Source organism: Elephas maximus, chromosome 1 (genome assembly GCF_024166365.1).
Source record: "Elephas maximus indicus isolate mEleMax1 chromosome 1, mEleMax1 primary haplotype, whole genome shotgun sequence".
NCBI classification, from domain to species: Eukaryota; Metazoa; Chordata; class Mammalia; order Proboscidea; family Elephantidae; genus Elephas; species Elephas maximus.
The window spans coordinates 235,499,479-235,509,486 of NC_064819.1; the positions used below are offsets into that span (position 1 = coordinate 235,499,479).

General features: G+C 44.1%; 1 protein-coding gene across 1 annotated transcript in view; it reads left to right on the forward strand.

Moving 5' to 3' along the window:
- Positions 1-7,153, forward strand: part of PACRG (parkin coregulated) — a 601,449-nt gene extending 594,296 nt beyond the window's left edge. Inside the window, exon 5 of the mRNA XM_049853613.1 lies at positions 6,602-7,153. Within this exon, the coding sequence (XP_049709570.1) occupies positions 6,602-6,762 (161 nt within the window). The 3' untranslated portion in view covers positions 6,763-7,153. The remainder of the gene's footprint in view (positions 1-6,601) is intronic.
- The last annotated feature ends 2,855 nt before the right edge of the window (positions 7,154-10,008 follow it).

Genomic DNA, 10,008 nt, shown 5'->3' on the forward strand with positions numbered 1-10,008 from the left:
GCTGCCAAAGGCTGGGTAAATGCTGTTTGTCAGGTTAACCGTCAACCTGTTTATATGAGACGTTTGCTAATTTCCACCAGTTATTTAAAGTGCCACTGTGTACCTAAGAAGTAACCTGAACCATTTTCGTGATGGCGCATGGTGAGTTATATCATAAAAGTGAAGTTCCCAGAGTTAGTCTTTGCTGTGAAGAAAGAGGGGTAGTGACAGCCTGGGCGCTGTTGGAGTCAGCCCTTATCATTTCCCAGTTCCATCAGGTGGTTTCTAATTGAGTTTCCCAAGCTAGCATTTCCTTTAAGAGTGGGAACTTCTAGAAGCACCAAACTCCCGCAATTTCAGGAATGAGTGAGGCGTTGGGCACAGATGGCTTGCGTCCCATAGACCTAAGGGGTCTGCGTTCCCTTTTATAACGTGATGCTGCTCCTTCCATTAGGAGATTTTCCAGATTAACCAAAGGGCTTCTGTTCCTGACATCACGTCTATGTATTTTCATAGTCATTGCCAGAATATATAGGTAAATTATTTCATTTGTTTGGTATCAAATGAATAACACTTGAATACACTAAGTAAGCAATTTGAAGTAAGCATTTATTTGTTTTTCTATTTCTGATGCTTTAAATAATGCTTCTATTTCCAAATAACTCCTTTGTGTATTGTTGTTCATATGAGATATCTAAATATTTAATATTTAAGAGTATCTGCCCCCCCCAAAAGAAATTAGAGACAGAAAAACCCAAATTTGAATTAAATTCTCCTTCAGCCTCCTTGCAGCCATCCACACATTCTTTTAAAGCTCCTTGCACCTCTAAGGGACACCTGGGGCGCAGAGGGCGTGGGTGAGCATTGTGTTCTACAGGGAAGGGGCTAGTTAAGCTCCCTTAACTAGAGGATAACCAGTTGCCATCGAGTTGACTCTGATGTCATGTGTGCAGAGTAAAACTGTGCTCCGTAGGGGGTTTTCAATGGCTAATTTTTCAGAAGTAAATCTCCAGGCATTTCTTCTGAGTCGCCTCTGGTTGGTCTCGAATTTCCAGCCTTCCAGTTAGCAGCTGAACCCATTGCTGGCTTGTACCAATTAGATGATTTTTTGTTGTTGTTATTGTGTTGTTAGGTCCTGAGTCAGCTTCGACTCATAGCAACACTGTGATAGAGTAGAACTACTCCATAGGGTTTTCTTGGCTCTAATTTTTACAGGAGCAGATCACCAGGTTTTTATTTCATGGAGCTGCTGGGTGAGTTTGAATTGCCGACCTTTCAGTTAGCAGCAGAGCACTTAACTGTTGCACAACCAGGGCTCCTTATCTAGATGGTAAGCTCCCTCAAAGGCAAGGGCCTTTCTTCTTTTGTGGTGTCACACCTCAGTGCCTAGCAGAGCACTCAGTCTGCAGAGAGAACTTCACGTAATAATAGCTGCCATTGATACCACAACGCCAGGACCAGTACGCAGAGTGGCGCTCCAAAGCAAACCCCAGCACTGACTTGAGAAGGCCTGTGCTGGCCACCAAAATCATCCTTTCTTTCGGGCTTTGCCTCCCTTGACTTTGTTTTTCCCTTTCTTGTAATTGTTGTTATTGTTGTTAGGTGCTACCAAATTGGTTCCAACTCATAGCAGCCTTATGTGAAGCAGAAGGAAAGACTGGTTGTCCTGCACCATCCTTATAATCCTTGCTATGTTTGAGCCCATCATTGCAACCACGGTGTCAATCCATCTTGTTGAGTCTCTTCCTCTCTTTTGCTGACCCTCTACTTTACCAAACACGATGTCCTTCTCTAGGAACTGGTTCCTCCAGATAACGTGTCCAAAGTATTCGAGACAATGTCTCACCATCCTCGCTTCTACAGAGGGTTCTGGTTGTACTTCTTCCAAGACAGACTTGTTCATTCTTTTGGCAGTCCGTGGTACATTCAATATTCTTCGCCAACAGCATAATTCAAAGGCATCAATTTAGTCTTCCTTATTTATTGTCCAGCTTTCGCATGCATGTGAGGCAATTGAAAACGCCATAGCTTGGATCAGGTGCACCTTAGTCCTCAAGGTGACATCTTTGCTTTCCAACACTTTAAAGAGATCTTTTGCAGTAGGCTTTCCCAACACAATGAGTCATTTGATTTCTTGACTGCTGCTTCCATAGCTGTTCCTGTAATAGCAGTAACCAAAGAAAAGGAAATGACGATGCTAAGAGAATATTTCATCACGACCCTCCATGACATGCTATTGGCCCTTGTCATTGAATGGCAGATATCTGTGTGAAATGTAAGTGTGTCTTCTGTGACTTCCGTTTGCAGTGGCCCTTGGTGACAAGTGTTACGATAGTCACTTCACAGTCACAAGCTGAATTGATGCGCCAGGAGGGTGCTCTGAGAGAACAAGAAGCGGAGTATATACACATCTGTCTCAGGACAGCTCAGGTATGCATTTTCGGAATGAAAAAAAAGACACCAGTTGCCATCGAGTCGAGAGTGAAACGCTCAGCTGCTAACCAAAAGTTTGCTGGTTCGAGTCCACCAGAGGCACCTTGGAAGAAAAGCCTGCTGATCTACTTCCGAGCAGTCATGCCGTGGAAAACCCCACGGAGCAGACTTCAACTCTGACACACATGAGGTCACCACACTTAAACACGCTACTTACGTCATCAAAGAAAATTCAACGTGTGGAATGATAAAGACACTTAAACTAAGTCTTAACCAGGAACAACTTTTACACAGTAGTTGCATGCCTCCTACGTGTGGGCGTCTCCAGGAAGAGGGACAAAGTCCCCTCTTTATTCTGTCTGCGTTTTATCCCTTTAGAATACAAAATCTGGTTCAAACCTTTGTTATCCTACCTTTTCTGTCATCAGCGTGTCTTCCTGGAAGCTGGACATAAAATAGATCCCCAGCTTCCAAAATTGAAATGTCATCTTCCTAATCAGAATTGACAATTGTAAATAACTATCTTGGTTTTTATTTAAAGCACCCTGTGCTCACAATCACATCTGCTAACAGTGTCGTATGTATTAAAAACAGTGAGCTTGGAGTAATCACTTGATTTCAGACTCTCGAAGAAGCCAACGATCTAGTGGCTTTGAAAGAGCCCACATTACTCACCTGCCTTTCTACAGAGTTGGGCACTAACCCATGCGTTGTCATCATGACAGCATGCAAAATAAGGGACGTGCTCCTTTCTTGTTCCTTTTTTTATCCCAATGATACACATTCTGCAACCACAAAATATTCCAACTCCAACTCACTTTCTGAATAAGCAACTTCTGTTCTCTTATCATTTGAGTTCTCCACTGTCAAGAAACAAAAAAGCTACATAGTCTACTTACTCCTACAGTTAAATATTTTTGAAAAATAAGAATAGGTTACTATTGAAATAAATTGCTGCTTGTCGTTGTTGCCTAGAAGGCAGTGGGAAAAACAGGGCGTTAAGCTTTCCGTTGTGGGCAGACTTTCCGAACCCCCTCTGCCTCCTTCAGGGAACTATGGCTGTCCCGTGATCTACTCCGTACTTGACCTTTTGGCTAATATGCCAACAAAAGGCGCCATTTACTAGTGATTACTATACATATCTTTGTCCATAAGGAGTGGGGTCAAGGCCATCCCAATGAGGCATCCTTGTTACCATTTGCTCTTCCAGTAGCTCTGAGGGGTCTGCTCCAGGGGCTCAGCTGTGCTATGCAAACAGGTGATGCCACGTTCTCTCCAGCCTGCCTCTTTCAGGACCATGAGGGCTTTACCAGGGCTGTAATCTGGGGGGTGGCACACAAGGTCAGCCCAAAACACTCACTGGACACTCTTCCCCTCCAGGAAGTTGATGAGGTTCCTAATTGGTGCGTCCCCCAACTCTGTCTCTCTTGCCCCACAGTCTTCTCCCTCCTGCCCCATTTTCTGACTCTTTGTTGCTTTTGTTCCTGCCCCACTTGTCGACTTTCTTAACATCTTTTCTTTGCCTCTGTAACAAACATCAGCAGTCCATGCACCCGAGCTTCCTCCTGCTTTTCTCTTAAATCGACTCAGAGACCTTTCTCCTTTAGGATGGAGCAGTGCCCCGTGTTGTCTTCTGTATGCAGCAACTCCTGACAGCACCAGCTCCACTCAGGCCACACTGAAGCCTTTAAAAAAAGAGTCTGCTCCACTCAGGCCACACTAAAGCCTTTAAAAAAAGATTCCGCTTACCTTAAATGTGCATTTTTGTATATTGTTGTTTAAAAAAAAACTTTGTCATTTTTCTCAAAAACAATGGGGCAAGAGCCCTGTTGTTCAAACATTTTATGGCTTTCCTGTTGTGTAGAGCTAGCGTATTTGGACATTCTGGATGACCGACTACCGTGTAAATCAAACTTTATGTGAACTTAAACCCAGTTCTCTGTGTGATACAGAAAGCTTTCCACAATGAGGAAGTTCACCTAATTGAACGGTTTTGAGAGCCAGTTTAAGTTGGTTTGTTGTGAAACGTTGATACGCACTACTGTTGTATGACTCAAATTGTCTCTTTCTCTTTCATTCTCTCTTTCTGAAAATTAGTACTGTTTCTGCCTGCCTTCAACGGAAACTAATCAGAATAGCAATTTACTTTCTCTATATTGTAGAAGAAAGTGATATTTCTTTAATAAGATTCTGGAAAAAGCAAGCGAAAGACCTTCTTACGTTATGTTGTGTGAAATTGTAATTATTGCATCTACAGCTGGTCTGAACCACCACTAAGTTTTCTAAAGATGCCCAGAATGACTAGGGGGAAAATGTTTAAATATCCCATCTCCTGCTATTTCCATATTCAAACATGGAAAACATTGGGGGGCTATATTTGAATTGTGGCTGAAATGAACACGGTTTCAGGTATAACACACATTGTCGAGTGGTTCTAAAGGTAACTACCCTGTGGCATCCCCTGACCTGAGCTCCGGTCCTCATTGCGCACCTTTCTCAGCCCCATTGTATGCAACACTGTCCTCAAAGCTGTAAGATGGTGGTGACGTTTAGCCCCTCACAGAGGCATAATAATGACTTGCTTGCCTGAGGAGCGAATGTTGCGGAAGCCCTTGGAAGTCAGTGAGTGAAATGCAACATGAAAACACATAATGACTATAATTAGAGAAAAAATTGTGAAAATTTTATACTCTGGATTGAAGCATTGAGCCTCCTGTTTTTCTCAGACTCCCACACACTTGGGTAATTGCTCTAGACATCTCTCAAGCTGGGTGCAGTCAGATCTTCCTTACCCAGGTGGTTTGAGATTGAGTTTACTGTGTGTCTTAGCTTCCTAGCACTGCCTATCAGAAATACCCCAAGTAAGTGGCTTTAAAGAACAGAAATTTATTTCCTAACAGTTGGGAGGCTAGAAGTCTAAATTCAGTGTGTGGCTTTAGTGGGTGGCCTTTCTTTGTCTATTTCAAAATCTAGTAGCTGGCAATTGTTGGCATTCCTGAGCTTGTAGATGCATCTGCTTCCATCATCAAATGGCCATTGTCTTCCCTCTGTGTCTACCTGCATGTCTGGGTGTCTACTGTGCTCTTTCTGTAACTCAGGTGTGGTTAGGTGTAGGATCCACTCCACACTGGTAGGACCTCAACTGATTGATTGCAGAACATTAGATCGCATTATAGAAAGTGATTACAAAAAAAAAAAAAAAAAGGAAAGTGATTACATTACATTACATCACATCCACAGATATAAAACCCACAGATATAGGGGTTAGGATTTAAGCACATATCTGGGGGAACACAATTCCATCCACACCATTGTATATAATAGTGAATCTCAGACATAGGCTCCCCGGGCCTTCAAAAGCTACCCCGAGGGGCTCCATCCTGCATGTGGTCTGAGTGGCAGTGGTCCCTTCCAGGCTGTGTGTGGCCTTGGCTGGGACAAACCCAAGGCTCAACATAAGCTCCCAGGTTGCCCACGGGCTGACCTGCCTTTCCGGACTTAGACACCAGAGAGCCCCAAACCACTAGTGGCACAACCTCCCAGGAAGCCTAAGTGATCACTGATAGCCACACGCTCAGTTATCAGTCAGGAGCAGCCCTAGCAGGAAATGCCATTTCCTCCCTCTGGTCCCACCCGCACCCAGAGGGGGGGTAAATAATTCCAGACAACTGGACACTTGAACCCCTGATCCTTACAGGAGAATGAGTCCATCACAGCTACGAAAGCAACAGGCACAGGTGTGAGCTAAGTCAGGAATATCCATTTTAAATCACGTAGGACCCAAAGCCTGACCTGACCAGAGGCCGTTTCTTCTGAATGTGCCATACTGTGACTTTGAAGACACCAAGCCTGAAGAGCACTCTTAGTTAAACGGAGGAGAGAAAGAGAATCTCTTACCGGTAATCTGTGTCGTAACCATGATTCGCCCACTTTCCTTTACTCTGGTACTTCTTTATTTTAGGTCAGTTTTCATCAACTTCAATCTGGGACTTTGTGTTTTTGCATATTTGTATTTTGTTACTTTGGGTTTTTGTGTATTTTTTGTATATTGTTATACATTATCACCTAAAACTGTTAAATGTTTGTGTCTCCTACCAAGCGTTCAGAGAAGATGCCTAGGCTGATGTGTAGGGCTTTGGGGAGAATGGCAGAGGAGTAACTGGCCTCTTTGTGTGTTTGCCTGAACCAGTGAACTCCGGAGATGGCATCGACTACAGCCAGCAGAAGAGGGAGAACATTGGAGACCTGATCCAGGAGACGCTGGAGGCCTTTGAGCGCTACGGGGGAGAGGATGCCTTCATCAACATTAAGTACATGGTCCCCACCTATGAGTCCTGCTTGCTGAACTAGCCGGGAGAAAGCTGGCCTCAGAGGAAGGTTTCCACCAGCGGCCCGGTCATCGGTGTCTGCTGCTTTGGGCCCCTCATCATTTGTGACTTCCACAGCTTTCTTTTCTACAGCTGCTAAGATGTGGCTTCTGGCCCATTGGACTGTCAGCCCTAGTGAGAGCAAGGCCTTCCGATACATAAACAGTGCCTGTTTCTTGGATTACAATAGTGTACTGTGCTTATTTGTTCTATGAGAAGAATTGCTTCTTTATACAGCTCGGACAGAAGCAGGAGCCCGAGTTAAACCTTCACTTGTATGGACAATAAAACTATAATTTTCATACGCAGTTCTGTGTCTGCCTGCCCTGGGGGTGATGTCAGGGGTTGTGAGGGAAGAGTTTATGCTGACTGCTTAATAGGTGTTTGTCAGGGAAAAGAAATACCAGTTCAGCGGTGCCCCGCTCAGCTGTGCGGAATAATACGCTTTGACATTCAATAAAGCTGTGGAATCTATATTCCAATTACACGAGGACATTTTTGCAGCCCAACATAAAGCTCATCTAGAAGTGTGATCAATGTTTCTGGCCCACTTGAGGCCTGGGCTCATAGGTGCTTTCCCGTTTGTATTTGGGTGGGTGGGTGAGGTCCCGCGAGGTTCGACAGGAGCAGGGTTACTTACGTATAAAACGTAACTTTGCAAACACGACCCAAAATTGTCCCTTTGTGTGATGACATAGGATGGAGTGCTGTTGACAAAATGTTACCAGTGGTTTGTTTAGGCCTTTTAATAATTTCTGAAAATGCCTTATATGCATCTTAATGATTGCCCCTTGAAACAAACCCATTATTTGTTTCTTGGTAATTCTTCCCCTGCATTGCCTACTCCCACTAGTTTGGTAGGTTTTTATAGCTCCACTCAGAGAATTTTATTGAGCCAAAAAAAAAAAAAAAAAAAGACAAGAGTCATGCACTGTTGCATTCAGCAGAGAGAATGAGAAGGCACCCACAGAGCTGAAGGCCAGAAGGCAGTCAGCCTTGGACGAGGCCTTCTCAGGCATACCAGGCGTTGCACTTCGTGCATTGAAACTTAGCCCAGAAGGCATCCTAAACATGGAACACTGAGTCCACACGTAAGAAATACTGTGGCTGCCCAGAAACGCAGAGCTTAAAGCGTCTTGTTTCTGTAGCAAGGTGCAATTTGTGCATAAAAGCGAAGAAATCAAACGTGCTCTTCCAGGCAAGGCACAAGTGTGGTCCTCCGGATTACTGTTGCTAAAGACTTAAGGCACCATTTCCAGAGGCAAATACCGACCTGGAAAGCTATCTCATTATTCATCTCCCTTTATTACGGTTCAGCATAGGAAATCCAGCACCCAGGTAGCTACAACCTAGTGTGTGGAAGTATTTTTTAGGATACACTGAGACATGCATGATGAGGCAATACAAATTGGCCATTAGTGGATAATTCTTTGAACAGACATTAATCAACATCGATAAACTGAAGCAGGGTTTTCTCCAAACAGTGATGTCCAGTTTGCCCACGAGCTGTTGCCTTTGCATTGGTGGGGTCATGGAAAGGGACACCAGAGTCCATGGTATTTTTAGTTAGAATGACTGGGGCCCATTAGTGCCTTTGAAAGTCAGTGCTGGAATGGCTGTTAGGCAGCTCTGTTAGGCATGCAGAGACACAGCCCAGCCTCCCACCCTCCGCCATGCACTTGAACCCGGCTCGGTGGGAGGAAGGAGAAGATCCAGCCACTCAGCACACAGCCTGGACTTTGGTGTGGAGTGAACACATCTGGGTTCATTTCCCACCTGGGTCACTGTTTACCACGCTGCCTTGGGCAGGTTATGTAACCTCCCTGAGCCTCAGCTGTGAAGTAGAGATAATTCCTAGCTGAAGGAATGTTGTAAGGATTAGAGGTATACATCCTCTTCCTGTTGAGTAGATTCTGACTAATAGCAACACTATAAGACAGAGTAGAACTGGCCCGTAACGTTTCCAAGAGAGGCTGGTGGATTCGAACTGCCAGCCTTTTGGTTAACAGCTGTAGCTCTTAACCAGTACGTCACCAGGTCTCCAGGTATAGAGATAGATACATAGATGCATAGACAGATACCTAAATGAATTATGACTAGCTTCCACCCTGGAAAAGCAATATATATTTGAAAAATCCTCAGACAATAGAGTGTTTTGTACCAAGCAATGAAGGGTTATTTGTAATGAGGAGATAATTTTGCAGAATCTCAAAGTAACCATGTTAATAGCACCATGTTCTCTGGAGATAAAAAGAAACAGACTTTGTTTTTCTGGTGTAGATGGAATGCCCTGACTTCCCGATAGTCAGTCTACGGGAAGCTTGGCTTCCACTCCCCCAAACGCCTCCTTGTTAACTAAAGGGAGAGGGGCTTGCGGTAGGTTTTGGATCTCACAGTGAGACAGCAGCTTCTCCTACCTGCTACCGTTTCACAGTGACTTTCCAAAGGTATCTAAAGAAAAGAAGGATTGAAAGGAAGTGTTATGGGTTGAATTGTGTCCCCCCAAAATATGTGTTTTGAATCCTAACCTCTATGCCTATGGTTATAATCTCATTTAAGAATGGGTCTTCTTTGTTATTTTAATAAACAGGATTAGTGTAGGGTGTATCTTCAGTCAATCTCTTTTGAGGAAAAAAAAAAAAATTAAGCCAGCAGAGAAGAGATAGGGTAAGAGAGATGCCAAGACACATGGAGATCTCCAAGGAACTGGGAAGCAAAGGCTAAAGAAACAAAGACTTTCTTCCAGAGCTGACAGAGAGAGAAAGCCTTGCCCTGGAGCTGGCGCCCTGAATTCAGACTTCTAGCCTCCTAAACTGTGAGAAAATAAATTTCTGTTTGTTAAAGCCTCCACTTATGGTATTTCTGTAATAAAACCCAAACCCAGTGCCTTCGAGTCGATTCCGACTCATAGCGACCCTATAGGATGGAGTAGAACTGCCCCATAGAGTTTCCAAAGAGTGCCTGGCGGATTCAAACTGCCGACCCTTTGGTTAGCAGCTGTAGCACTTAACCGCTACACCACCAGGGTTTCCATTTTCTGTAATAGCAACACTAAATAAGATAGAACTTGGTACCAGAAGAGTAGGGTGCTGCTCTAACAGATACCTAAAATATCAAGCGGTTTGGGAATTGGGTAATGGGTCGAGGCTGGAAGAGTTTTAATGTATCTAATAGTAAAAGTCTAGATTGCCTTGAAGAGACTTTTGGTAGAATTTTGGACATCAAAGGC